Source organism: Aulostomus chinensis, chromosome 17, assembly GCF_037954235.1.
Source record: "Aulostomus chinensis isolate RoL2024-O1b breed Wild chromosome 17, RoL_Achi_v1.0, whole genome shotgun sequence".
Taxonomy (NCBI): domain Eukaryota; kingdom Metazoa; phylum Chordata; class Actinopteri; order Syngnathiformes; family Aulostomidae; genus Aulostomus; species Aulostomus chinensis.
In genome coordinates, this window is record NC_141336.1 from 2,781,161 (window position 1) to 2,809,035 (window position 27,875).

The 27,875-nt window shown below is 49.9% G+C and overlaps 3 protein-coding genes across 23 annotated transcripts in view; 2 read left to right on the forward strand and 1 right to left on the reverse strand.

The window, feature by feature from the left end:
- dctn1b (dynactin 1b) overlaps positions 1 to 1,426 on the forward strand; it is a 38,224-nt gene extending 36,798 nt beyond the window's left edge. For all 15 annotated transcript variants that reach the window (XM_086183688.1, XM_086183677.1, XM_086183679.1 and 12 more), the window contains one exon: positions 148 to 1,426. In XM_086183688.1, the coding sequence (XP_086039814.1) occupies positions 148 to 285 (138 nt within the window). In that variant the 3' untranslated portion in view covers positions 286 to 1,426. The remainder of the gene's footprint in view (positions 1 to 147) is intronic.
- A 57-nt stretch (positions 1,427 to 1,483) lies between these two features.
- On the reverse strand, positions 1,484 to 18,350 carry alms1 (ALMS1 centrosome and basal body associated protein). 5 transcript variants are annotated; one of them, XM_086182657.1, is made up of 18 exons: positions 17,829 to 18,347; positions 17,000 to 17,160; positions 14,178 to 14,298; positions 12,196 to 14,074; positions 11,652 to 11,811; positions 10,347 to 11,492; positions 9,795 to 9,898; positions 8,528 to 9,491; positions 7,552 to 7,659; positions 7,065 to 7,202; positions 4,240 to 5,042; positions 3,222 to 3,327; positions 2,978 to 3,136; positions 2,678 to 2,910; positions 2,118 to 2,283; positions 1,992 to 2,043; positions 1,814 to 1,913; positions 1,484 to 1,730 (listed from the first exon to the last, which is right to left on the reverse strand). In XM_086182657.1, the coding sequence occupies exons 2-18, from the start codon at positions 17,157 to 17,159 to the stop codon at positions 1,683 to 1,685; spliced, it is 6,447 nt and encodes a 2,148-aa protein (XP_086038783.1). In that variant the 5' UTR covers position 17,160; positions 17,829 to 18,347; the 3' UTR covers positions 1,484 to 1,682. The 5 variants fall into 5 exon arrangements, with proteins under 5 accessions (XP_086038783.1, XP_086038784.1, XP_086038782.1 ...); XM_086182658.1 differs by having other exon boundaries at positions 12,235 to 14,074; positions 17,000 to 17,198; XM_086182656.1 differs by having other exon boundaries at positions 17,000 to 17,198; positions 17,829 to 18,346.
- On the forward strand, positions 18,205 to 27,502 carry LOC147246007 (uncharacterized). Of its 3 annotated transcripts, none has more exons than XM_086182664.1 (18): positions 18,205 to 18,398; positions 18,634 to 18,683; positions 19,058 to 19,130; positions 21,212 to 21,354; positions 21,456 to 21,539; positions 21,621 to 21,659; positions 21,758 to 21,922; positions 22,034 to 22,207; positions 22,675 to 22,732; positions 22,812 to 22,902; positions 22,988 to 23,129; positions 23,322 to 23,426; positions 24,257 to 24,365; positions 24,484 to 24,649; positions 24,770 to 24,844; positions 25,829 to 25,931; positions 26,139 to 26,245; positions 26,627 to 27,502. In XM_086182664.1, exons 1-18 carry the CDS (start codon positions 18,371 to 18,373, stop codon positions 26,748 to 26,750), a joined length of 1,836 nt encoding a protein of 611 aa, XP_086038790.1. In that variant the 5' UTR covers positions 18,205 to 18,370; the 3' UTR covers positions 26,751 to 27,502. The 3 variants fall into 3 exon arrangements, with proteins under 3 accessions (XP_086038790.1, XP_086038788.1, XP_086038789.1); XM_086182662.1 differs by having other exon boundaries at positions 18,206 to 18,398; positions 21,621 to 21,677; XM_086182663.1 differs by having other exon boundaries at positions 18,207 to 18,398; positions 21,621 to 21,677; positions 22,678 to 22,732.
- Positions 27,503 to 27,875: the final 373 nt, after the last annotated feature.

Sequence of the window (27,875 nt, forward strand, 5' to 3'; positions counted from 1 at the left end):
TGTCAAGAATTTAAAGATTATGATTGACAGGTTAGCGACTTCTGACCTCAGATCATTTACTACTAAGGACGTGCAGGTGCACACTGCCACCTGGTGGACAGGAGTGTGTCATGTCAGTCCTACATCATTGTTTTCTTCTGGGTTCAGGCGAAGGAGGAGAAGCAGGGCGACACGGTGCTGGTGGGCCGGGTCATGGTGCCGTGCCCCCGCGGCCAGGAGCAGGTCCACCGCCTCGTCCTGCCTCAGTCTCAGCTCCAGAGAGTCCACAGTCTGCTGCGGAGCTGAGCCTCTCCGTCCCCGCCGACTGCATCAACACGCCACCGCCATCATCATCAGCTTGATAGTTTCAGCTTCAGTGCCGAACCAGGACTGACGGCTGTCAAGGTCCTGCTGAGACCTGCACAGGTGTCCAGGACTGCAGCCAACAGCCCTGCAAAATCCAGAAATCAGCCAATTAAAATACCGACAGTCTCCACTGAGACCCGCTGGCGTGTCATCTCTGAGATGATGCTTCGATCCTGTACATGATCATGACTGCAGCCCCAGTAAGACCAGTTACCTGCCTCGCTACACTGCTGCATGCGGCCTCGACTCACTCTGGTGTGATTAGATGTGTGTGCGGTTCATTTATCGGCCTCCTGTTTGTCGTCTCTGCAGCGTTTAAGAACCAAAACTGGAAGCTGCTGCTCAGCTGCTAAAACATGCACAAGTCAGGATGCTAACAGCTGTAGTTTGAATCAGGCGCCACTGCTGCGTCCGGCATGTTCCACTGAGGGAAAAGAGTTGTTGTGGGCATTTGACTGCAGTTTGAGGTTTTGCACCAAAGTCTTGAGGGACAAGAAAGCTTGAAGAGAACTGAGGTTCACCGGAGGAAATGGATTATTTTTCATGTTTGTTTTAAAACTGCCTGACATCAGAAAATTATGTTTGTGGTTTAAATTTGTGGTGTAAACGATAAACTGGTTGATGTTGCAGATATCCAGTAACCGATGTGTTTATTAAAGCCGTCGTAGACTCGGTCCGAGCCTTACACCTGCTGAAGCCTTGTGGCGGTGACCGCCGTCGCCTGCCTTAGTGGTTTTTTTGTTGAAACGCTGCCATGAGAAGCACTTATTTATTTATGGACACGTCGGTAACTGCAGGCTCTCACTCGAGCAGCGACAGCAGAGCGAGAACGGCGATGTCGTCGGTTTTAGACGCCGGCTGCTCCCGTGGGGACCGGCGGCCGTGGCTCCGACGACTGAGTATTTATATTCACCAGTATTATTTATTTGAATCGGTGTGAATCTACATATCATATTAACTTGTCTGCTACTGTATTTATTCATGGTTGTTCCACAGCTGATAAAGTGACTTGTCTCAACCTTCCTCCTCCTCTTGTGGCTTCCTGCTCACACACTCATTAATAAAGACATCTAAGACCGTGTGTGTGTGTGTTTTTGTCGGCCTTGAATCAAAATAGCAGAAACGCTACACGTGATTAGAAAACTGGTTTATTTCATGAAACTCTCATCGGATCTCGTCAAAGAAGAAAAGACAAAAAAAACTGTCATGGCCGCTGCTCCAGATCAGTTTTTCTCCATGATCTTTAAAACGGAAAGTTCCTCCTGTAAAATCAGCTCATTAAGTTCTTTGTGTCTATTTGAATCTTTCTCATCTCCAATTCTGTCGCTCAGCGTTGATCACTGCCACGCCGCTCTTCTCCTTCCCAGGACGTGGTTGGTGATCCTCTGAAAGACACGAAACAGAAGCTTGATGGTTTTGTCCTGACGCATCAGTGGTACTGCGACCGCCACCTCCACCTGAGCGGTACCTGATTGTAGAGCCGAGCGTTCAGCCGGTACGATCGGTACTCCGTCTGCCGCCTTTGCTCCTCTCTCCTCCGTTGCACCTCTGGCAGGTTCTCGTAGATTCTAGAGGAGGGAGGAGGAGTTGAGACGGCTGAGAACTTAACAAAGACAGTTGAGACTCCTCAGCTGGTAAGAACGTACTGTTTGGTTCTCTGGATCATCTCCTTCCTGGGAACAGCCCTCGCCATCACCGCTGAACACAAAAAAGAGACATCGTGAGTGACATCATCGCAGAGTCACAGATGTGTGAGGCAGAAAGTCGAGTACCTGCCGGCCTCGGGAGCCTGGTCAGACCGCCAGGCCGGAGGAAGACCTGGTCCCTCTCTCTGCTGAAGGCCGCCTGCAGCTTCCTCTCCTCCACCTGCAGGCTCAGACGCTGCACCCGCTGCCTGGAGCGGACGATGAAGTCTGGACGACACGTGGCCAGAGCCTCCTGCAGGAGTGGAGGAGCGCCTGACATCAGCTTGGAGCCGCAACCGTCAGTATGAATATCGGAAAAATACTTGTACTCCTATTTTTGGCTGAGCTTCCCACATCCTCCAGCCCCACTGTCACGTGACTGCTGGCTGAGCTCTAGTGTGCAGGATCTGGTTGCTGGTTTGATTTAGGTGAACTTTTTTAGTTCTGCAAGGAGCCTCCTGGAAGAGGAGAAACTGATTTCTACACCTTCTGACCCGTGAACACGTCACTGTTGGTTTTTCAAGAGAAGTTTCAATCCCGTCTTGAGGGTCGATCGGCTGCTTCTTGGCACCCAGAGTCTGAACCCTCTACACCTTCCAGCCGCTCAGGCTTCAGAATTTAGAGAATAAATAAGAGGACAAACCCACCTGGAGAGAGACCCGGACCACGCCTGAGGACCGGGTTTTGGACGGAGGATCAGGAGGCGGAGTGTTCTGGTGCTCGTGGACTTGTCTCAGGCGGAGAGGTTCTCTCCATGGATCGGTTCTTCTGTACGGCTCAAACCAGGCGGTGCTCCGAGCCAGCTCGTCCTCCTCCTCCGGCTGGTTCTCCTTCCTGGCTTCAGTCCTCAGCTCGTCAGCAGTGATGAACCAGGAAACATCTGGAAGGAAGCCGCCACATCAGCACAGAGCGCTCAGACATACGCGCACGTTTGTGGGGGGACGTACTTCTCTTGGTCTTCCTCAGCTTCTGAAGGCTGCGAGGTCCTCGTCTGTCTCGGTCTGTGCTGGACGAAGATGAAGATCTGGCTTCGCTGGGTGAAGGGAACGTGGTTCCGACGTCTCTGGTGTGGCGGCGGGTGGCGTTACTCACGATCTCCAGGTCGCCTGAGCGAAGACAAAACCACTTAAGAGGCTAAAGCGAATATTTGCTCTTCATAGTGAAAATGGCACCAGTTTCTCCTGGACGGACCTGCCTGGACGCCTCTGCTGACCAGTCTCACGCCCCTCTTGGCTCCGGGTCTGTGGGCTGGCGGGATGATGTACGTGCTGGTTGACGATGACGAGTCCACAACATCCTGCAGGCCGACGCAACGACATCACAAGTTATAAAATCTTTTCAAAATTTGATGGTTTCCTGCCTGCTTTGGTCCAAATTGAATTTAGACAAAGAGCCTAGAAATCCGAGCTGGAGTGTCGAGAGCTTCAGACGAGGGCTGAACGATTCATTGTTTTGAAACCAAAATCACGTTTTTATTTGTGAATCGCAACGGCCGCAATTTGTATTTTTTCAATCTTAATATTCAATCGAAGCGAGTCTGATCCAGTGGTTACGACACTGCAGCAACTGCCGTCCTCCTTGAGCCACAGTGGTGCTCACAATCACAGGTGCTGCTCTCTATTCTGACCAATCCGAGGTGTCTGTTCAATAACAAGGTAACGCTGTACGTGAACCCGGCGTTGCGACAGTAGCAAGCATGGCGTCGTCAGCAGAGCTTGAGAAGGAAGAAACTCTGCCTGATTTAATACAAAAAAAGCAAGCACTTTGATTTTATGAGTTTATTTTGGGAACGAAACCAACGCCATCCAGCAAAAGAAGGTTTTGTGCAGGACCTGTTGGCGTTAAGTCGCTACATCCCGAGGCAACGCCACAAACCTCCGTCAGCACTTGTACAACCACCAGCGACACCTATACGATGCGTACATGGGAAAAATAACTAAAATTAAATACATATATCACATATATTAATCGCAATTGAATTATTGCTCTAAATAATCGCGATTAGGTTTTTCTCAAAATCGTTCAGCCCTACTTCAGACTCAGACAAACTGATCGAATCTAAACAGGATCCCGCCGGCGCGTCCGCAGCTGATCAGGCTTCACGAGTCGATGTCCAAGTGGACGGAGTCACTCTCACAAACAGCTGCGCTGATTTCTGCAGAAGAGGAAGAAGCGCTGACGATGTCAGCTGGAGCTGCTCGTCTCTTACCTGCTGTCTCGCGTCCTTCTGCTTGCTGATGGTCGAGTACAGTCTACTGAGGCGGGAGCTGGTTTTCAGGTTCTGGACTCTGTGAGTGCCGAAGGCTCGGATCAGCCGGGCCGTGTCCACAGTGGACATGGACCCGGACACGGTGGACAAGGCCTCGGACTCGTCCCTGTCAGCGGGACAGAGGTGGCGACTGTGGGAGGAGTCCTGGGAGATGCTGGAGGTGAAGGAACCCCGACTCTCGTCCCCCTGCTGAAGGACGGGACGTCTGCCATCAACCTTTCTACTGGATCTTCCTTCTGATTCTCTGGCGTCCACCCGCAGGAACCTCTTAGCCTCTCCCATGTCCCGTCTCTTCTCTGTCCTCAGCTGTGTGTCGTCCTCTTCCCTAAACTCTTGTTCTGGATCAGGACGTGTCCTGGTCTGTGGTCCAGACCCATCAGCGGCCCTGGTGCTGTGAACTAGATGGGACAGGTGCTGGAGCCGCTCCAGCAGCAGCTCCTCACTGTCCCTGGTGGGACGGTTTTCCTCCAGACTCCACTGCTCACAGATCCTGGACAACAGCTGGTCCACCTGCCTCCTCGACTGACCTCGGTCCGCTCCTGTTGGTGAACCTGAGCTGTGGCCCGGCTGAGCTGGTTCTGGCCAGTCCCCACTGGGGAAGTGGACTGGGCTGGTCCCCTGGTCTCTCTTGGAGACGGAGGCTCCGTGGCGGCTCAGTGGAGGAGATTTGGCGAAGGACACCTGAGACGACGGTTTGGCAGCTCGGCTGCTCTGTGAGCTCGTACCTGCTGCCACCGGGACGCCTGCCAGAAGACAGACAGGACAGACGCTTCTGAGCACGACATAACACGTATGACCGGCCCGTCGCTGTCACATGGCCCGATCATACGTAGCCAAAACATCGGAGATCAAAAGACATGACATAACACGACGAGACAGAATCAAGTCTGTCTCGTCGTGAAAGGGAATAAAACTCAGGGTTCCTTTCGTGCAGTCTTACCCGTGGAGTCAGTTTAAAACGTGAAATGCGACGCGAGTCACGTGCTACAACAGGACGCTGCCGCAGCGTCCGGCAGGCTGAGAGGCGGATCCGCCTGACTGACAGTTTTTTAGCCGATGGGCGTCTTGGCCGCTTAAACTCCTGGTGCTATTAGGAGGATTCTTTGGTTTGCAGTGAGAAGTCACAGCAGGAGTCTCGTGGTCCCAGGTCTTGGCTCCGTTCAAACTAAAGGACAGAAGGATGGACCAGAACCAGCGGCATGACTCTCTGTGACCTCTAGTCCCGCGTCAGCAGAGCCAGAAGACACAGGGGCAGCTGGTTGCTGCTGTTAACCACAAACGCTGGTAGATCCTGAGTCAGCAGAGCAGCTGGAGTACTCCTGTAGTACTATTCAGCTAGTACTGAGTACCTCTCTTCAGCTACTACTGAGTACCTCTCTTCAGCTACTACTGAGTACCTCTCTTCAGCTACTACTGAGTACCTCTCTTCAGCTAGTACTGAGTACCTCTCTTCACCTACTACTGATTACCTCTCTTCAGCTACTACTGAGTACCTCTCTTCAGCTACTACTGAGTACCTCTCTTCAGCTACTGAGTACTTCTCTTCAGCTACTACTGAGTACCTCTCTTCAGCTACTGAGTACTTCTCTTCAGCTACTACTGAGTACCTCTCTTCAGCTACTACTGAGTACCTCTCTTCAGCTACTACTGAGTACCTCTCTTCAGCTACTGAGTACTTCTCTTCAGCTACTACTGAGTACCTCTCTTCAGCTACTACTGAGTACCTCTCTTCAGCTACTACTGAGTACCTCTCTTCAGCTACTACTGAGTACCTCTCTTCAGCTACTACTGAGTACCTCTCTTCAGCTAGTACTGAGTACCTCTCTTCACCTACTACTGATTACCTCTCTTCAGCTACTACTGAGTACCTCTCTTCAGCTACTACTGAGTACCTCTCTTCAGCTACTACTGAGTACCTCTCTTCAGCTACTGAGTACTTCTCTTCAGCTACTACTGAGTACCTCTCTTCAGCTACTACTGAGTACCTCTCTTCAGCTACTACTGAGTACCTCTCTTCAGCTACTGAGTACTTCTCTTCAGCTACTACTGAGTACCGCTCTTCAGCTACTACTGAGTACCTCTCTTCAGCTACTACTGAGTACCTCTCTTCAGCTACTACTGAGTACCTCTCTTCAGCTACTGAGTACTTCTGGCAGCAGCACTGCTCAGTGCGGTTTCCTGAGGATGAATAATGAGTCGCTGGGATTCCGACCAGGTGCTGAGCAACGGGATTATTATTATTATTATTATTATTATTATTAGCTCAACATTTTTTTCTGTTTATTTCATTAAACAGTTGAAGCAACAATAAGACGGTGAACACAGCAGAGACGCTCAGGTGGCCGTGTGTTGCTGGACCTGCACAATAATCCTGTAGCCATAGAAACCTGATTGTGGGGATTAAAATTCCAAATTAAGACGTTATTTTCTATGTTTTTGTTCTTGTAGATCGCAGGCATCACATTTCCAGAGGTTCGACCCATTTTGTTCATTTCTGTTAATCTGAGAAAAGCCCTGAGTGAATTCCTCCTGTTTGACCACCTTTTGGAGGTCAAAGGTCACGGTGACAGGCAGACAGCCTCAATAAGTGATGTTTCTAACTGTTCTCTTCAGTCCGACCACCGCGAGCTGCTGCTGGCTAGCGTCCTCGTCTCCTCACCCAGGAGCTCCTCTTTCATGGATATTCCTGTGAGCAGGATCACAACACGTGTGCGAAGTGCACGTCTGAGCTCTAAGCTACCATGAGCGCATGAGGCGGCGCTTACCTCTGCGTCCGGCCGGCATGGTCGACCTCTTGCTGTAGATTCCTTCTGAGTGTCTGATGGTGACTCCGCGGTCCAGACCCGGGTCCTGCTGCCCGAGGACGTCGCTGCCGAAGTGCGGAGGCACGGCGTCATCCGAGCCTGGTGGGAGATCAATGGAGGCGTGTTACCTCACAGCAGAGACTCACTGGCAGGTGAACAGATGAACGTGGCGGCTGGGAGACGAACGGAAATCCTTCATTTTTAGCCGTGAGGACGAGAGGATGTGGAGAGACGTTGCGTGTCGAGCCCCCTCTCACTGACTCGCTGCCTTTGTCTCACTCAGCCCCTGAACATGAATAATTCATGGGTGGCTGAGGGGTACGTTACAATAGAGCAGCTGCTCCCCGCGACGCCGGCGAAACATGAGCAGGGCCTCCTCAGTCACCTAAACTAAGCAAACGTTCATGACGAGGACTGCAGGTCCTGGATCAGTGGGAGGAGCAGGTACCTGGGTGGGAACTCTCCATGGTGGTGTCAGACAAGACGCCAGCCTCTGCCTGAGGGAAGTAGAAGAGCTTCTCGCTGCCGCGCGGTTTGTAAGGCAGGAGGACAGACACTGGGGGGGGGCACAGAGACAGTCGTCACTGACACACAAACCATCAATCATTTGGTCTTCAGCACTTGATCTTGTTGGGTTTCTTTAGCCCCAATTAAAGTCTTACAGGCAGGAAGCAAAGCCTGATAGATTTTTGTAACTTCTGAGATCTTGTAAAATTCAATGTCCACAGTCGTTGTCAGGAGTTGCAAGCGGCCATCAGGCTTTGCTTCCTGCCTGCAAGACTTAAATTAGGGCTGAAAGAGACCAAATGTGAGAAGAACGAAGGTGTCATTTCCCCACAGTTGTTACACCGACAGCAGCGCTTCAGGAGCGCTGCAACGTTCGGTCCCTGTGCTGTTACTCCTGAAAGAATTCAGGCTGGCAGTGAATGTCGTCATCCTTAAAATGGTATTTTACCCACAAACAGTAATTTGTTTTTCAAACGCTCACAAATGTTGGTAACTTCGGCTAACGAAGACGCCGCTGAATGCAGAAGAGCCGGCTACGTCTGCGTAGCTTGAAGCTATCGGCCCCAAAAACACCTGCTACACCCTCCATCTGGAGCCTGACTGACGTCATGCAGGAGGGAAACCCATGGGTGGAGAATCCTGATCATTTCCCCTCTGATTATCGTCAGAGTTCAGCGCTGAGGTATTCTGAGTGGTTGTCAAATTTCAACAAACGAGAATTTGTTTCACACCAAATCTTCTCTAAATGTAAAATAGTAAAGTCATCAACATACACACTTTGATGGCGGGGTCAGAAAAACTATTATTTTTTTACTACGATGAGGACAAAATGTCCCGTCTGAAGTTAGTCAGTCTGATCATTTCGATGAGAGACAAGCCATGAACGGACAGTGATACACGCATGGATGCAGGCCTACCTGGGGACATGCTAGTCTGACGTGAGGCTGAAGGGGCGGGGGCTGCAGACACCCCCCTTCCTTGAGGCACCAGGGTTTTGAAAAGCGTGGAGGTGTCAGTCCTTTCAGGCCACGTTCCGACTGGTTCTCTGGTATCGTGCCATTCTGGCGGGCTGGACAGGCCAAGCCCTTCGTCTGGGCTGCTGACAGCTGGAGACGAATGTCTGAGGGGGACAAAGTCTTTTCGAGGTGGTGCAGGTCCTGAGGGTCTGGAGAGGCTGGCGGCCGGCACGCTGTGGTCTTTAGGCACGAGAGTGAGATGGACATGTGAAATGTGACTGGTCCTGACTGGGGGGTCAACAGGGGTCTGTTCTGCTCCGTGAACAGAAATTAGGTGGTCCTGGACAGGGAACTCCTCATTTGGTTTGATAGAACGTGTGATGTCATCTTTGATGGTCACATCCTCGGTGTGTAAACTAAGCGAGGAGGGGGGAGGGGGTTGGAACTGACCTCCCTCAGTGTCCCGTCTCTTCTGGTTCCCTGCTGAAGACAGGTTTGTCTGATCGTCCTCATCCAAAGGGGGTGCAGCCTTCCTCTGAGCTGCAGGGTGTTCTGCCGTCCCAGACAGCTCGGTCAGGTGGAGAGAACCCTGGGCCGGACTGTGGGGAGGGGCGGGTGACGTGGATGGAGAGGGGGAGGCGGAGCGCCTGCAGGTGGCGATGGTGATGGATGTGAGGGCCTGAGCGCTCGTCCTCGGGAGGGTTACGCCTTCTCTGGCAGCAATCTCACGTACTTTTGCCTCCAGATCTAGACGAGGAAGATTGGCAGATCTGGGGTCAGGGGGGGGCTGCGAGCCCAGACGCTGGAGCTGCGATGTTGGCCGGTTGTTGGCGTCAACTGTCTCTGTAGGCTGAGGCTGATCCTGCCCCCCCAGGCCACTGACACTGGACCCTGCTCTGCTTGATGAGTCTGTGCTTCCCAGGCTCTGGGGGGCAAACACAAGGTCATCGTTTAATGTGATCCTGTGAATGAGTTCATCACCAAAAGAACCACAACACACTGCGTTTACACTGCAACCAGTTTCATGTTAGTGACACACCGGTTACCTTCAGCACCACACCTGAACTGTCCAGACACGGAGGTTAGGATGAACAGGGACGTGTGACAAAGACAACAACAACAACAGTTAGTTTGTCCTCCTGAGGTGCAGCTCTTGCTAAATCTGGGCGCTTAATAGAGTTCTAGGTGTGAATGGCGTGCTGACGAGGAGCTCCTGGTGAGCGCTGACCTTGGTGGGGTGCAACAACAGCAGCATCTCTTCAATCTGCTTTTCATCTTCTTGGTCCAGCTGCAGCAGCGGCAGCTCACCCTGCTGCCCTGACGTCTTCCCCTCTGCAACATCAACAGACATTCACTCTGGGGACTCATGACGTGTGTATGTGATGTCACACTGGTATAACTCCACTCGTCTCGTAAAATATGAACAAATACAGAGAAAGACGACAGTATTAACATTACGTTAAGAGTACATTTTTGACACCCATATTTTGTGTCTGTCCAACCAATGTTACACAAAATCCTTCTTCTGTGCTCTAAAAGTGTAGCTGCCAGTGGAATCCTGGCCTCCTGTGCTGGGCTCTTCTGTTTTAGAGAGTGAAGAAGTCGCAGGTAACTGAGCTAGCAGGGAGGTGGCGGCTAACCAGGGTGTGGCTGGTGAGCTCTTAAGTTAACTTCTGACCCTGCATGAATGGAAGTTTCTGACGCTATGTGAGTTCCACGCTGTGAATGAGTGTTGTCATGGAAACCACTCGCGGCAGTGTAAGGCTGTGGGTTCTCTCACCTCTGGTTCTGGTCTGGTGGTCAGTGATACTGGACGTACTGGAGATGATGCTGGCAGGAGAGTCCCTCTGCAGTAGCTTGGCCACGCGGACTGTCAGTGAGCTCTGGCTGCTGCCGTCACTCAGCAACCCCTGATCAGGGTCCTCAGGGACGGGTGGGGGGGGGCTGCTCTCTACAGGTTCACCCCTTGTGCTCTGCTCCTCCTCCTCCTCCGGTACATCAGCTGTGTCTGCAACAGTTGAGGGGAACTCTTGAGGATTCACTGCTGGCGGGGGCTTGATGACCGGTGGCTGTGGAGGGGCGGTGGTGTCCGGGGGAGCAGCACTGCAGCCCTCAGGCTCGGCCCGCCGGGCTGGTTGGGGAAGGGCCAGGGACGCTTCTGCACCTGCGGGGACTGGGCTGTTCTGAAGAATGAGGCAAGTTTCAGCAGCAGGTGCAGTAACGACAGCCTTGGAGGACAGATAGGGGGGCTGACCTGATGAGGTCATTCTCTCTTGGCCAATAGAACTTTCCCTCGGTTTCTCTGAGGTTAGCATGGAGTCGGATGAGGACCTGGTCCACAGCAGAGAGGAGTGAGTTCTGGGCTCTCCTGCAGTGGAGGAGGAGGAGAATGAGAAGTCCTGAAGTCTGCCAGCTTTCTTCCTCTGTGACATAAAAAGGTCATCATCAGCGAGCAGACGGGGGGGTACAGGGGAGGAGGAGGGTGGGGCAGCAGACCCAGCAGAACTCCCGTTATCAGCCTGAGAGAAACGTCTGCGAATCTCCAACAAGGCTTCTTCTGGGCTTTGCTCCACGCCGTGGTTTGCTCTGAAAAGAGCCTCTGAGTCTCTGTCCCCACACCTGGCCGTCTTATAGGAGGAGGGGTCAGAGTCAAACCAGTCTCCCCGCTGGAGGGGCTTCTGGATGCCCGCTGCACTGCTGTCCCGCTGCTGCAGCGTGGAGGCATCATGAGAGTCCTTGTCAGACTGAGCACAGGGGACTAGTCTGCTGCTCAGCCGAGCTGCTGCCTCTGCTGACGGGGACACTTGGGTTCCCTCTGGAACGGACGCCGGCGGAACCAGACTGTCCAGGCTGAACGGTGCTGATACGCTGGAGTCCTCAGACACAGCGCTAGACCTGGAGAACGCTCTTTTATGGGGGCTGCCACCTGAAAATACACAATATTTCAGTCCTTTTTTCCCAAATTCATGTGGATTCATCACTTCACTACATGGAATTGAATTGTGAACTTTAGCCTTTTTCATGATCTTTCTAAGTGGGGGGGAATGTACACGCTGCTTCTCATTCTGTTTGAGAGGTCAGGTACCTTCAGACGTTTGGGTGCTCTTGCTCGGGGTTCCCATTGATCCTTTAATTGTACAAAGATCAGTGGGAGAGGATTCAGGCTCTCTGATTGGACCTCTGGGTGCAAACGGAGTCAAGATTGTTGAGGGCGACTGATCGATCCCGAGGTTATGGAGGTACAACTGCAGGGACACAAAGGAGGGTCAGGAGTCAGGAGCACTGGTCAGTTAGGATCAACACAACCAGACAGACGACAGTTTCTCATCTTAATTCCAGGCTTGTTTCTGCCTTCCAAAGATAATCCGGTTGAGATTAATGACATGTGATGTTGAGGTTGCAGTGGCAATGGACAGGACTGGATTACTTGAGGTGGTTCCAGTATTCTGACCAGCTAATTTACATACCTGAGACAGACAAATTAAGATAAACTCTCAATATGATGGAGCCCAAACAACACCATCCTCTACACTCAGAAACATTCTGGAGGAGGTTAAGAGGCATCCAGCACTCTGGTTGGGGGGCAGCCCTACAGCCTGATGAAGCGCCCAGTCTAGTTTTTCAATTACCGGAATTCGCTCGTCGATGTTCAGCTCTCGTGGTTTGGGCGGAATTCGCTCGTCGATGTTCAGCTCTCGTGGTTTGGGCGGAATTCGCTCGTCGATGTTCAGCTCTCGTGGTTTGGGCGGAGGTGTTGACAGCTTTGAGGTCCAGTAAGGAGCATAATTATCAACCTCTAGACTGACAGCGGAAGAAGCTCTGATGGAAGTTCCTAGCTTCATTCCACTGTTGTAACTATCTTGGGAACCTGAGATCAAATCCAGATCAAGTGACACATCGCTGAAGCGTCTGAGGGTGATAGGGGGCGGGGCTTGACCCGAGGTGCCCGGCTGCTGACGGACCTCCTTCTGGCTCGCCTCTTTTTCGGCAGCTGTTTGGTGATCCTTCTTGACTGACATGACAACCGTGCTGAGGGAGGAGTGGGGCTGTGACCTGTGACACGGGGAGGCTGAGGGACGCGCCGTGGACCCGCCGTCGTCATTGTCACAGGGTGCACTGCCCACCGCCTCCCCTCTTCTAGCAGACGAAGAGCCAGACTGAGGCACGGAGGAGCTGGGAGCAGCAGTTAGAGTGGCAGCACTCGAAACAGGAGTCTGACGTGAGCCGGCCACCTGCTGACTCAGGATGCGATTCAAGGTGTCAGACACGGCATCGTAGGCTTTCTTTTTAGGAGAGATGCCAGAAAAGCCCTGCAGAGCCAAGCTATCAAAGAGTGATGTCTTGCCTGAACTCTGATTTTCCCTCCAAGCATCTACTTTCTGCATGTAGTTGAGACTCGGCAGGGACTGGACTTTGGCACAGGAGGTTTCATCCGGATCCACGGTGCTGCTGTGAGGCGCGTCCAGCACATGGCCGGCTGGCTCTGGAGAAACGCCTGTGCTTGACTGACGTGAACTGTCTTTGTGCGACTCTATGGCTGAAAGATGGCCCAGGAGAGGCTTTACAGTGGATTTGGATGGGGCCTTGAAAACTCCTGGAGTGGACTGGGACTTTGGAAGGAAACCCAGGTAGGACCCATCAATTCCCGTTTGGTTGCCTGAGGACCATAAATCTTGCTCTCTATGACTCGGGTCCACACCTGCTAATGACGGTCCTGTCCGCGCCGTGCTGCGGTTTGTTCTCGTCACGCTGGGCTTGTCTTTGGCTGTCGCTGAGGGACGCGGTGTGAGAGATTCACCCGGCAGTGTCACACATTCAAGCGTCTGTCTCTCAGACGGAGCTGCAGGGCCGCTTCCTCCCTGCGTCTCAGACAGCAGCTCTCGGTGCAGACGCTCGCTGCTGTCGTCAGGCTGGGTGCTGCGTGAGCCCATGGTGATGTTGCACACCTCAGGTGAGAGTCCTCGTGACTGGTCCGGTTTTTGAGTCTGCAGTTGAGGAAGGGAGGCTTCACCTGGAGGACCTTCTCTCTGACTGGTGCTGTGATCGGTGTGTGTTTTGCTGCTTTCAGACTCTCCACTGATGGAGGCAGCGCTCTTCAGAGCAGCTTCTGATACGGCGCTGCTGCTGCTGCTTGGCATGCCAACGTCCCTCTGAAGGAGCTCCAGGAGATGCTGAGCAGGAACATCCCAACTCAGAAAGGACACATCAACTTCAGAGGCTCCTCCCACTGGTTTATCTGACGGGTCAGTTGGTGACTCTCTGCCACTTGAGGCGTCTCTGGATGGGGACCCCCGCTGGACGTTAGTGTGAACCGGCTCCTCTCGTCCGCCTTCCTGCTGCAGAGACAAACTGTGCTGGGAAACATTGCAGCTGCTGCTGGCTCCTCCTTCAGACAGGAGGCTTGTTTGGGCCAAAGGGTGCTGGGACAACGAGGCACAGTGAGAAAACCGCGTGGAGTTTTCATGAGCTGGAAACCTCTCCGATCCCATGGAATTGTCAGGGTACGGCCTAGAGAAAGGAACTGATGATTAGAAACTTCGAACATTAAAATAAGAATGACACTGTAGAAAACACGTTCACCAATTTTGTTTATTTTGTTGTTGTTTTTTACCTTAAAGGCACAAATTCTGTGTCACTTTTTTGGAACAACGAATATTCAGTGAAATTTTCTTCCACTTCTTGGTTCACTGGCAGCAGGGAGAGAGCTGGAGACAAGTTGCTGTCCTGAAACTCTGATCAAGCAAAAAAAGAATATAAATAAAGACTAATGTTACTGAGACTCGATCGTTCCATTTCCATTTAAGAGATAGTTCAGGGTTTCCCGCTGCACTTCAAAGCTCAGGCGGCCACCTAAGCAACGAACGCCTGCCACCTTAACCAACATCTTCAAAAAAACCAACAACAACGAAAACAAAACAAACAAAAAAAGATTCTGGCCGTGTTGTTCTGTCCTGCTTTCTTCCTTTCATTCCAAACCGTGACCAACGCCAGTCTCACTTCTCAGCAGAACGCATTAAAAAAAACGTGTCATGAATGGAAAAGAATCAGTGTTTAAAATCTCTAAACTGTGAATCCTGGGATGCGTCCCAACAGCGGCATCTGCTGGTTGAACGTCACTGTGCTTTGTCACGATCTGACGTCTTTCACCGGAGTAGAAGCTTGCTTTTTCCTTTATGTTTATGTCTTCTTTTCTTTTTATTAGATGTGAGTTACCAAGTAATGAGCGACTGGTAACGTATAACACCTATGAACTGTGTAGTTCATAGGAAATCTATAACCTGCCTTAACTATGTTAGACCTGTTAGTTTCTGTGCTTCTCCATAAAAGGTCAGGAAGGATGTTCACATGCTGACGTCATCAACGGATGTGGAAGGACCAACCACAGGTGCCAACATGTCTGCCATATGGTCTGGTTGTAAAAGTCTAAAAACCTTATTTTGTGGCTTCTGGGTGACAGACTGATGGTTGTCTCTGCTGGTTCTAGAGACTGGAACCATTTGGCTCCAACCTAAACAGCCACCTCACAAATGGCCAGGAACTCTTTTCAACTTTTGGTCCTAACCTGTGTGTGACCCCAATCTGCCCCCTCCCCAGTGAATGTGAGGAGATGTAGAAATACCTGACAGTTTCTCAGAACAACAGAGAACTTCTGATGCTCCATGAGTGAGTTGGAACTTCTCTCTCATGCATGAATAAACTCGAGTATAAGCTTTGGTGTTTGAGTTTCTAAGCCTCCTTTCTGGTCACTGCTCCACTGGACGCTCACCTCAATCCAGGCCACACCACCACACCAGCATCCGGGAAAAAAGACAAATAAAACTTTTTGGGAAGACGTGCACCTGGAAGTTGGACAGCCGACAGACCCTTCTTCTTCTTCTTCTATTTAATATAATATCTTTAATATTCAGTGTTTATTAAATAATTGTTCAATTTAGTTCAGAGTCTGTTGTCTATATCGCACAACATCACCCCCCTGTCAGTCCCCACACCCTGTAGTTCATCCCCAAAATAAAATTTGGTCATTATCACTCCCTCTCAGGGTGGCGCGGTGGAGCAGTGGTCCTCACTGTGGCCCCCAGCAAGAAGGTTGTGGGTGGAGCCCCGGCTGGAGCACGGGGTCTTTCTGGGTGAGTCTCCATGTTCTCCCTGTTCCTGCTGGGTTCTCTCTGGTACTCCAGCTTCCTCCACAGTCCAAAGACATCAAGAGGGGACCAGGTTAATCCAGACTCTAAATTGACCGTAGGCGTGGCTGGGAGAGCCAATGGTTGTCTGTCTCTATGTGTTGGCCCTGCCATGGACTGGCGACCTGTCCAGGGGGAAGGCTGCTGGGATAGGCTCCACCCCCACCACCCTCAATAGGAGAAGAGGGAGAAGATGGAGGGATGGATGGAGGGATGGATGGATGGATGACTCCCTCTCATGCTAATGGAGGGTCGGGACGGCAGAAAAGATGCACTGATCTTCCAGCCATCTGGAGTCTTCTATTGCAAGTGTGAGAGTGCCTGTGAGTTCTCTCTGCACCTGAAGTTCACTCCTTCTCCTCCTAGGCACCCGCCTGAGGTTCCAGCCCTTTTAACATAATAAAACCATTAAAAGCCTCCATACTGCTCATCCACAGGAACCCAGGTGTCCTAAAGCTGCGACATTCCAGGTTGTTAGGAAAAACCTGACTGATGAAACTCCAGCGGCGTTTGAGGGCATCCATCAGTGTGAGCCGGAGTAGATGATGTGAGACTGCTCATGTAGGGGTGAGCCAAATACCGCTTCCACGTGACATCACCAGAGTACTAAGGAACGTCAGAGTCAGCGAAGAGGGAGGTTCTCATTTGTTGTGCACTTTAGAGAAATAAGCTGAGATGTGGAAGGGAAAGGTGACGTGCTGATGCGTTCCCTGACAGCGGGAAAATCAAACAACTGATGCAGAGCTGCTTTTCACTGAAGAGCGAGTGGTTATGCTGCTGCGCTTCTTCATTTTACCATCGAGATAAATTTGATGAGCTGTTTGTTCTATCAACTTCTACGAGGAAGCAAAATACAACAAATCAGACATTTTCCCATTTCCTCTTATTTAAGATTATTCATTCAGAGGTCTTAGCGTCAAAATGTTAGCTTAGCACAATGAGCGTTAGGAGGGCTGGAGTATGGGGAAAATGTCAGTGTATTTTGATTTCCTTTTAAAAATGATAAAGAAGAGCAAACAGCACCACAAGTGTGTGCAGAGGGTCACTGGGGGCTTCAAAGCCGGGTCTCCGTTTGGCAGCGCTGACCTCTCAGCGACTGTAACCACAGCAGCACAAACACTGAGCTGCTGCTGTCAGCTGGGTTTGTTACTGCCAGCGAACAAAGCACCCTCCAACTTTGTTCTCAACATTCCTCCTTTAAATTCAAATCTTCACATTCAACCCTATAACAACAAGCAGGCAGATCAAGTACCTAGTTGCAAGGAGGTCCCCCCCAGCTGTTGAAGCGTCCGGCCAGCTGTGGTCAGCCTCTGGACTCCCGCGCCACTCTGATGACTCCGGGCCCCCTGCTGGTTCATGTTGTGTCCAAAGGAGGTCTCGTCATCTGCTGGCAGTCGCGGAGACGCCGCCATCCTTCAGCGGAGCGTCAAACATAGACGTTCCCGTTAAATCTAAGACGTTTACCAAGGGAGAGTGCAAACATCTCAATACCTGTGCGATGACACGTTTCAACCCCATGGAGGGCTGACAGATTTAATGCCCAGAGAACTTCAGCTGAGACACACTGTTGATTACTACTGGCTGACGAGCTTTGACACCATGATAGTTGCTTCAGTTTTGTGTTGCGTATTAAATGTTGTTTTAAAGTTATGAGCACCTTCAAAGCTCTGACCCTCTGGTCACTATCAGGCCTCCAGCACAGATGTGACATGCAGCATCCACCGCTCCATCAACCGGTGACCACAGAGCTGCGCTGGACACCGACGAGCCGAGAGCAACAGGTGGCTCCGCTGCGTGATTTTACTCACTTCACAAACGTTCACTAGCAAACGAGCGCCAGTGCTTGGAGTTAGCACAACTAAACAACAACAGAGGCCAAGCATGAACGTGTACAAACGAACTGACCAGAGGATACACCGTCAAAGCTAACAACGTAGCTAAGTTAGCTCTATCAGTTAGCCACCCGCTGTCTGAGGCCATACGGCGGCGACAGCTCGTTTGAATGTAATAGGAAACTACTCTGAGTACTGCACAAAAATACTGCGAAACTTAATCTCCACACCAGGAGAAACTGGGGTTACCTTGACCGTCAGCTCCCGGTACTCCCCGCTGCTGTCGTTGGCTAATGTCCGCCACAGGAAGCGCGCTCTCTCCAGATCGTATCCAAGGCTCGTTGCTAGGAAAAGATCGTCTATCACAACAAGACGATCCCTTCTGGTATACGACCACGACGGTTTAAATAATTTGTTCCTTCCGGGAAATTAATAAAATGAAAAAACTAATAATAGTTATAGATGTCAAAGTCTGTAAACCAGTTTAAAACTAACCAACCATTCTTCAGCAGTTCTTCCGTGTGACACGACTGGCTTCATTAATCTCTGCTTCTCACTCCACAACAGAAGGCGGCGCTAGAGCACCCACTTACCTGGTGGCACACGGCGAAAAAAAAACCCCGAACAAACAAGAAAAAAACAACAAGGAAGAAGACGAAGAAGAAGAAGAAGAAGAAGAAGAAGAAAACACAGCAGCAGGCTAGCGGATAGACAGATCAGACGCGGAAAAAAGCGACAAGAAAAGTTACACACAGTCGTGACGTATCGAGACCAGGAATCACGCCAACAACATGCCAAAGAAGAATAAAGTCGTGAAAGGTAAGAATGGAGACACAGCTGCCCTCATCCTTTTAAATGCTGCCTTTGTCGGGCCACAGTAACTAAGTGACACACAGAATCTCGCCCAATAATTCGCTACGCAATCTGTCAGCGAACACCAGCTCGCAGCCGCAGTAGCGACTGAATTCGAGTCATCGTGACTTCAGAGCCCAAGACTTAAAACCCTGAATCAGCTCAGTATTTTTTTTAGAAGCATCCCCTCTCTGTCTTCCAGACTCCAGTGTTTCCAGATTTCCAGAAGATTCCAGATTGTTGCGCGCCCATGTGAGTAACGAAAGCAGTGATCCGTGCACACGCACAACAGGTTTTCCAGGTGTGATTGTTTTGATGACAGCGAGGACTCCTACCGAACCAGGCGACTGAGTCATGAGCCCGGAATAGAGAAACTGCTCTGGAATGCAGTTTGTAAGACTAGCCGTTGCTACTGGTAACCCCCTAAATAACTAATATCGTCATATATTTGTTGGCACATTTTTTTTACGTGTCATTAGTCCATGACACCATGTCAAAATAGCGAAGAAAAACAAAACAAAAATACAAATCTGATTAAAAGCACGACTGATAACCTAAATATTGAGATATAAGAGAGTTGTTTGTGATGGATATGTTTTAAGATGCTGATCTACTCACCTTGTCAGGAATCTCTGGTGGATTTTATCCAGGGACGTTCGACGGGATCCTTCCTCAACGCCTTGGCCTCTGGATTATTCAGTAAGACACCTCCTGACTTGCCTGTTTGTCAGAATCTTCTATTTATGAACAAGAAACTACTGCTTACTTGATGTTTTTTGTGTGGCGGCTGCAGGGGTGAAACCCCAAGACAAATTTCCTTTGTGGACAATAAAGTTCACCTTGACCTTGAAACAAAGACAGGTGATGGAGGTATTGGTGAATAGTGATTACTTGTCACATGTTTCATAAAAATGAACTCTCTCTCTCGCTCTCTCTCTCTCTCTCTCTCTCTCTCTCACTCATGGATCAGATAAGTGGCAGTAAACAAAAGCCAGCCCATTTGGTGATAACTAGCTTTATTCTCCTCAGTCAGACCTCCAGCAGATCTGCAGAGCTACAGGACTTCTTCCTGATCTCCCCAAAACAAAAACAGAAGCTGCTTTTAGGACAATGATGAGAGCTCAGAATGGGAGGAGCTGGGATCAGCGAGTGGATGATGGAGTTGGTTTCTGTGTCGGACCCAGGAAGGATTAGCTGACGTCACGTTGAAGCTAATGGGGATGCTAATATTTAATGAACATTTTTATCCACGTTAGAGTGGGTCAGGGTCATTAATCTAAGGGTTAGCGTTACTAATCTAAGGGTCAGGGTCATTAATCTAAGGGTTAGCGTTACTAATCTAAGGGTTAGAGTTTCTAATCTAAGGGTTAGAGTTACTAATCTAAGGGTCAGGGTCACTAATCTAAGGGTTAGAGTTACTAATCTAAGGGTCAGGGTCACTAATCTAAGGGTTAGAGTTACTAATCTATCTTTCAGGGTCACTAATCTAAGGGTCAGGGTCACTAATCAAAGAGTTAGAGTCAGTAATCTAAGGGTTAGAGTTACTAATCTAAGGGTTAGAGTCAGTAATCTAAGGGTCAGGGTCACTAATCTAAGGGTTAGAGTTACTAATCTAAGGGTCAGGGTCATTAATCTAAGGGTTAGCGTTACTAATCTAAGGGTCAGGGTCACTAATCTAAGGGTTAGAGTTACTAATCTAAGGGTCAGGGTCACTAATCTAAGGGTTAGAGTTTCTAATCTAAGGGTTAGAGTTACTAATCTAAGGGTCAGGGTCACTAATCTAAGGGTCAGGTCACTAATCTAAGGGTTAGAGTTACTAATCTAAGGGTCAGGGTCACTAATCTAAGGGTTAGAGTTACTAATCTAAGGGTCAGGCACACTAATCAATGGGTTAGAGTTACTAATCTAAGGGTTAGAGTCAGTAATCTAAGGGTCAGGGTCACTAATCAATGGGTTAGAGTTACTAATCTAAGGGTCAGGGTCACTAATCAAAGGGTTAGAGTTACTAATCTAAGGGTCAGGGTCACTAATCAAAGGGTTAGAGTTACTAATCTAAGGGTCAGGGTCACTAATCTAAGGGTTAGAGTTACTAATCTAAGGGTCAGGGTCACTAATCTAAGGGTTAGAGTTACTAATCTAAGGGTTAGAGTCAGTAATCTAAGGGTCAGGGTCACTAATCTAAGGGTTAGGTCACAGCTGAGCCAGACGTAGTTCGGTATTCAGGCTGAAGTCTGGATTGTGTTGGAGCTGTTGAGTTTGCCAGGCTGGCAGCAGGTTTAGTTTCTGTGCCTCGCCGAGGTCTGAGATTGACAGCAGAGGCCCTGAACCGGGACACGTTACCGTGGTGACAGCCTGGCCAGTCTGAAACGTTTTGTTTATTTTAACGTCAAGCACAGGAGGCTCTCAGTTTCGTGATCAGGGGTCTCTGGTGTCGGCTGAGGAGAAAACTGGTGAGGGGCGGGGCCATTTGTGGAGGCTTGTTTCTGTTTCTGTTCTGTAGAAATGAAAGCTGCTCAGTGTGGAGAGGAGCTTAGCGCTCGCATGGCGCTCAAATAGAGTCGAAACACCTGGAAACATCACATGGCCTTTTCCAGGCTGGCAAACATTCCAGAACACCAGAGATTTGCTCCTCAGATTCATGAATATGTGGAACATTCGCGTGTGTGTGAATGTTCCTGTCAACGTGTGTGTGAACCCACACAGCTGACGTGACTCTGATGTTTCTCGTGATTTTCGCTGCCACTATAAAAGACAATCACAGCCTCGTCGATGTCTCGCAGGTTTTGACATTTTTAGAAACTTCGAACAAGATTTGGATGAATATGAATATTCAGACGATGACGAGGACGATGCCTTTTATCCTCAAAATGCTGCCCGAAGCTCCTTACAACCGCACCCACGCATCAAGCAGCTCACTGAGGAGGTACCGCGCTCACGTCTTTCATCATAGTTGAGGAAAGTAAATGTACCTGTTTGAGAGATTTCTCAACTTCATGCTGACGTGCGTCTGTTTTGTTATTCCAGGAGGCGGATAAGTGTGCAAAAGAATTGATGGAAGAGGAGGAGCGGCAAAAGGAGAGAGCGGAGAGGAAGAAGCGTAAGAAGTTGGTCAGTGTTGGAATAATCAGGCTTTCAGTGCTCCGTGAACGTCCTTCCACCGCCACCGTCTCACTGCCTTTCTGTTAACAGCGTAAAAAAGAGAAGAAACGCCTTGAAAAGGAGAATCCAGTAACACAGATTCCACCTGTTCGTCCTTTCACTTTTTCAACGTTTAGAAATATGTCATCACATATTCATTTAAATGTCATTTTGTTTGTTCATTTCAGGAGGAAGAAGACGGGAAGTCGGACTCGGAAAATCAGGAAGGAACTCAGATGAATGAAAGTAAAGCAGAAGTAGATCAAGTTCCTGCTGAAAATCAAAATGAGAGCAGCTTCAAAAACAAAGAAAATATTGTGAAGGAGGTCATCAAAGAGGAGGCGCTGCAGAAGGTTGGCCTCACCTGCATGTGGTGCAGCTTCTATGTTGTCCTTTGGGGAACGCCAGCAGTTTGTGCGTGATTATCTTCAAACGATCATCCTGTGTGTCGTTACTCTCGACAGGATTCGGGTTTAAATAATTCACGTTCTTCTGCTGCTAAACCGGTGCCTGAGGAGAAACCAAACCAAAGACCTGCACGAGAAAGAAAAAAGGAAAAACCAAATTTACTAAAAGTGGAGCAGCCCAAGGAAGAGAAACCTGAACAGAGGGATGTGAAAGATGGAGGCATGAAAGAGGTGGGAGCTCTGAGAAGAGTGAACTTCCTAAGAGTTGAAGCCTGGTTTGTGAATCCCTGGCAGCACATAGTGAGACTATCACACTGCTGTCGGCTGAGGGTCCACCTCAGCCAGTACTCTGGGAGAGGAACACAGGATTCAGAAGTCCAGGGGTCCGAGGTGTAACGTGACATCTCAGCGACGCCTTGAGGGACTTTCCTCTTCATCCAGAGTCCCAGCGGAAAGATTTTGATGGCCAAAGGTCACACTTGAACATGATGTGTCAGATATTTCCTCAAATTTGGCACAAACGTCCTCAGGGATGATGTGTTTAGGCTTCTGAGGTCAAAGGTCACTGTGACCAGCACACTTTGTGGAGGCAGTATGTCTCGTTACATATTTATACAAATCTGCCAGGAGTTTCTGTTTGACAATTGGTGGTTGAGCCCTTTTTAATGGAATCACTAACACATGAACTCTAATCCCAGCAGGAAGCCTCGTGTCCCACGGAGAAGGAATATGTAAGGAGGAGTACGCAGCTCGCTGGTGAATACCATTCTTAATTCCCACTTTTTCAATGAAACAAAGTGTGACCACACTGATGTAAGTGCTCTTTGACCTGCAGCTGTTGGGAATCGTTTGGCCGCCTCTGGGCAGTATCAGATGGCCGTGGAAAGCTTTACTGAAGCTATTAAATACAACCCACAGGAGTTTAAGTAAGAGCCTGAAGTGACTCAGCCTACGTTAAGCAGCCAGCAGCAACTAGAAACGACCGGGAACTGTGTTCACTCTGTGTCTCAGGTTATTCGGAAATCGGTCCCTGTGCTATGAGAGGTTGCAGCAGTATGAAAAGGCTCTGAGGGACGCCGACGTCGCCCTTACCATGGAGCCGAACTGGATAAAAGGTTTATTTCGAAAAGGAAAAGCTCTGTGTGGGCTCAGGGTGAGTCCTGCGTCTGAGTCCAGTTCAATGCTGCTCATTACCTCCTGTCTTCTAAGCCAGTGCTTCCTGATACACTCGGTTTCCTGTTCACGCATGTTTTTATTGTACTTCTGCATGTAACTCAACATTTGCACTCAAACATGATGGACAACGTGTAATGGGATAACATGCAGGAGTGCCGTTTCTCTCCAGAGGTACTACGAAGCCTCGCTGGTCTACCAGGACGTGTTGAAGCTGGACGGTTCCAGTCCTGATGCTCGAGAAGAGCTGAGACAAACGCAGATCTTTCACCTCATGGTAGGAACACTCGACTTAGTCCAGCGGCGACAGACTCACCTGTTTGACCAGGTGTGTGTCGTGTGAGTCTGCACTTTTGTTGGTCGTTGTGTTCGTCTGAGTCGTCAAACCCTTTTCAGATTGAGGGCATGAGTTAGACGGAGGTTCCTGCTTCCTTACGTTCCTTCCTTTGTGATGGCGCTGATCTCGTGAAAGATGCACTCGGGCAGCGTTGCTGTGCAGCTGTGAGCTGTCGGAGTAGCTTGAGCCGCCCTCAGATCCCTGGCCCTCGTTCACTCTCCTGTAGCTGGAGAGATGGAGAGGAAGAACGTGGCAGGAAGCTGCACAGCTCAAATGCTCCTGTCTGTCAGTGAGTCTCTCTCCCACTGCTGGAGGATTTTGATTCATCGTTTTACTGCACAGGACTGCATTTCACATTTTAGTCCCTCACAAGCTTTTATTGCACATTTCTATCCTAGTGGACTTCATGTAACTGGCTAGCAGACCTCAACTACCAGCGTGCAGGAAGCGGCTCCTTATGCTGGTTTGGTTCTATTTTCCTCCTCGGGTTGTTGGGACTTCAGGCGTGAGGTCCATGTACACTCAGCACTGCGGTTCTGCTCACTGAAGCCAAATTTTACATCCGGACAAACTGACGTTGGAGATGTGTGCAACAGTGACGGCTGACAAACAGCTGCTGACGTCATTGCTGCAGTGACTAGAGGTCGTTTGCAACCCCCTGCAGAGAGATTTGGGTGGAGTGGGACGCCGCTCGGCTTCACTGAAGCAGCTGCAGTTGTAGCACTGGTCGTGTCCTTTCCCGAACGCTCATGACTGTACTGTCTCTGCAGGAAATGGGCTTCACGCCACAGCAGAGCTCTGAGGCCTTGAGACACCACGTCACGTTAGAGGCGGCTGTTGAAGCTCTGTTTGGTGGAGCCGGTCGCCTCCCTCCTGCAGGTAAACGCAGCCAAGTGTTGGTCAAAGCTGCCAATGTGACAGAGACGTGAACAGCTTCCTGGTATCACGGCCGTCTCCCCGCTCTCTTCAAATTCTCGTGCCTGTGCTGACATCGTAGAGCCGCCGGTGGTGCAGGAGGAAGAGGAGGAAGAGGAGGAGGGAGAGTGGATTGTCCAAAAAGCCAGCCGCTCCCGAGGGCAGCATGTCAGAGAGTCCAACAATTCGGCTCAAAGCAAATTAAAACCTCAGCCGCTGACGGCTTTGCCGAGGAATCCAGTCAAACCGTAAGATCCAGTTTCATCCAGGTTGACTTTCATGTCCTTTAACTCCTGTCATTGATTGTCAGTCTGATCGTTGGTGTTTTTTGAATCAAGGCGTTATTTCAGCTCTTGGTTTCTTTGAAGGGAACTTTTCCCGATCTGGGTGGGATCCTTGGCCCCTGCCGTCACCTACACGACTCTCCACGAGCTCTTCAGCAGGTAAAGTCCCTCCCCTTGACCTCGCCAAAGCACCCGAGCAGATTAACAAGGTTCCGATGGACAGACCCAGGAAGATGGACAAGAGCAGGTTTAAGTGTGCAGAATAAGAGAGGAGCAGAAGGAACACAAGGTGCAGCGTTGAAGCAGGTCTCGTCAGCACCGGGCCTCCATGCTAACGCTCCTTCACGGCGGCGTGTTTGACCTGAGGCAACACACGCAGCCACGTCGTGACGGTGATCAGCTGAAGTGAACGTAACATTCTTCTTGATTCTTAGTTTAAGTTAAACCTGCACCAACTAAACTTCACTGCAGGTTTTGTATTAATTCCAGTTTCCATGGTTAGATTGACCTGTAGGCCGGGAGGGTAGAGCCCCACACCGTCAGAAACCCGCCACGCTGCGTCTGAGTGGCGAGATGCAGCAGGTGCTTTCCTGTTTCTAGTTCAGACGTTAAAAGAACATGGAGGACTGTTGGTCCTTCACTCGTGCCTGGTGAACAAAACAACAATCAAATCATCTCAAACTTCAAAACAATCAGGTGTCTCACACAAGGAGAACGTTCGTCAGGTCGCGCGCGTCATCAGACAGATGTCAGTGTGGTCCTCCGTGGTCCCTCCCTCCCATCCCTGGGTTTTTTCCCACTTGTTTTCTCTTTGTAAATAACTTGAACTTCACTTGCAAACGTCTGCAACCTCCCACGTCTGCTGGCTGTGACGTTTCAGAGCCGTCTGAATGTGGCCGGTCGCCGCTCCCACACCTGAGCAGACCGTGGGAGCGGCTGTGAACCGACTGTCTGCCGCAGCAGTCGAAGTCTTTTTGTTGTTGTTGTTGTTGAAGTCTAGCGCTGCATTTATTTACCTTCATTGAGAGCGAGCTGTAAAACTCATGTCCCTGCAGGAGTTTTAAAGACTCCAGTTTTCTGGCCTCAGTGCTGATGAGTCTCTCTCTCTATGTCTGTCTGTCTGTCTGTCTGTCTCTCTGTCAGAGCTGGGAACGTCTACAGCATCAAGATGCTGCTGGAACACCAGTGTGCCTTTGTCAACTACACCAGGAAAGAAGACTGCGACAAAGCCATCGAGTGTATTCATGTGTGTGTCCTGAGCAGATCTGGTTTTAGCCAGTAGGATAAACAGAGCTAAGTTAGCAATCAACTTAAAGACACACTTCAGTCCACTGGCAGAGTTTAGCCCCGCCCACCGCCCTTCATCCTAACAGCAGAACTGAATGCTCAGTAGCGAGGTAAAAATACCAATATACAAAGGTGATGTGGTATGAAGTGTTTGTTTGTCCTTCAGGGGATGGTGGTGGAGGGGGCTCCTCTGACTGTGCGATATCCCGGTAGGATTCCCAGCGGACTGGGTGTGTCCAGGTCTGCTGCCGGTGACCCCAGTTCTCTCCCTAGGTAAGAACCTTCCCACTGTCATGAGGCCTTAATAGCATTTTGACACTTCATTATTATTCAGAAAAGAATGATATTTTATTTTCATCTTGAAGTATAAAATTCTGACGTGCACAAGGAGAAGGGAATGAATCTGGAGCTTCTCGTCTCACGTCCCAGACTTGAGCTGCTTTATGTTGATTCAGATCAGCGAGTTCTTCTGTGAAATGTTCCGACTGAGCCTGAGATCGCCACTGAGAGTCTGAAGGATTGAAGTCCATAGTAGTGGATTTTTTTTTTTTGAAGTGAAATGGAACACGTAGTGCCTCCAGCTCTCAGTCTCAATAATCCAACACACCAAAGTCTCTGACCTGACATCCGTCTGTGGCGTTGTGGCCTGAACAGGAGGGAGTGTTTCTTCTGGAGGACCACAGGCTGTACGAGAGGCGACTGCACCTTCAGGCACATCCCAGCGCACAAGAACATTGACAGGGACAAATTCACCAGCAGGCTTGGAGCCCACGTGTAGTCCAGCAACCCCGCCGTGGTGCCAAAGGTCCATTTCTTCTCATTCATGTAGTTTTTGTTGTAGTTTGTACTTGTAGGGTAGGTTTTGTTGTCAACACGGAGACACTGTTTTATGTTCTTTTGCACATGTGGAAGTGTTGACTGCGACCGCACTTTGTGAATTCCAGTAAGGATCCCTGCAGCAGGTGTCTGATGTTCTTCAGGAGGATTGGACAGGTTTCTTGTACTTTGATCTGTTTAAAGATTGTGTCTACTTCTGCTGATTTGCACTATTTTTAATTTTGTCTCAACATGTCAGTCAGTCACCACTAGGTGGCAGCGTTTGTCCCTTTCCTTCAGGGCTACCCAACCGTTCAGCCTGTAATTTGAGGGCTGTGATGGATGAATTTCCATGCTGCTGGCACTCTCCTTGTGCTCTATAATCAGGTTGCTTGGGCACTGGTTTCCTTTATCCCGTGGTGAGATTGAGTGCTTCTGTTAAACATAAATAGTCTGAGCCCAGGCTGCAGTATTATAATACTTAGAGCCTCAGAACGAGAGCCGTGCATGAGCAGGAACTGAAGCCTCATTTTCAGGCGTTAATTAGGATCAGACCAAGTAATCAGCAGCTGATGTGCGCTGATGCCACCTCCTCTGGAGCGGGCAAAGTGGCTTGATTTAATTTATAAATGATGTTCTTGCATCGTTTGTCCAGTAGAGCGCGCTGTGCTCCGGGGCTGCACTGATGTCATTTTGGACAATAAAAGTTATTTAAAGTGATTCTTAAGAGTGTTTTCTGCCTTTCTCGTACACAAGTATGTGTCTTGTATGTGAGTGCTTTCTTTTCCTTCCTGCATTATTTTGGTGACTCCAGAGTGTAGAAGGAGTCAGCCACACGTTTTGAGCCTAAAGCTACAGGCAGATTAGCATCCCAAAGCCACCAGCAACTAACAACAGCAGTAACGCGTGGTCCTGTATAATCCAGGCCTTCTTTATCCAGCTTTATGCTCTAATCCACACACACTTTGATTGGCGTTAAGCACCTTTAGCTTCAAGCTAAGCACACAGGTGTCGGGCTCCTCCTGCATGATGGAGTCACACGGAAGTGATGCAGCGGTGAAAAACCATCTGTGGGGGCTCGGCGCCA

What these genes read in the sequence shown, in the direction of transcription:
- alms1 (XM_086182657.1), bottom strand. Translation starts at nt 17,159, where the DNA reads ATGGCGGCGTCTCCGCGACTGCCAGCAGATGACGAGACCTCCTTTGGA. An exon ending in GCTGAGGAAGACCAAGAGAA is followed by an intron (nt 2,911 to 2,977) that starts GTACGTCCCCCC and finishes GCTTCCTTCCAG; the next exon opens with ATGTTTCCTGGTTCATCACT. An exon ending in ATGATCCAGAGAACCAAACA is followed by an intron (nt 1,914 to 1,991) that starts GTACGTTCTTAC and finishes TCCCTCCTCTAG; the next exon opens with AATCTACGAGAACCTGCCAG.
- LOC147246007 (XM_086182662.1), top strand. Translation starts at nt 18,371, where the DNA reads ATGCCAAAGAAGAATAAAGTCGTGAAAG. An exon ending in CCAGATTGTTGCGCGCCCAT is followed by an intron (nt 18,684 to 19,057) that starts GTGAGTAACGAA and finishes TCACCTTGTCAG; the next exon opens with GAATCTCTGGTGGATTTTAT. An exon ending in CAGTAACACAGATTCCACCT is followed by an intron (nt 21,678 to 21,757) that starts GTTCGTCCTTTC and finishes TGTTCATTTCAG; the next exon opens with GAGGAAGAAGACGGGAAGTC.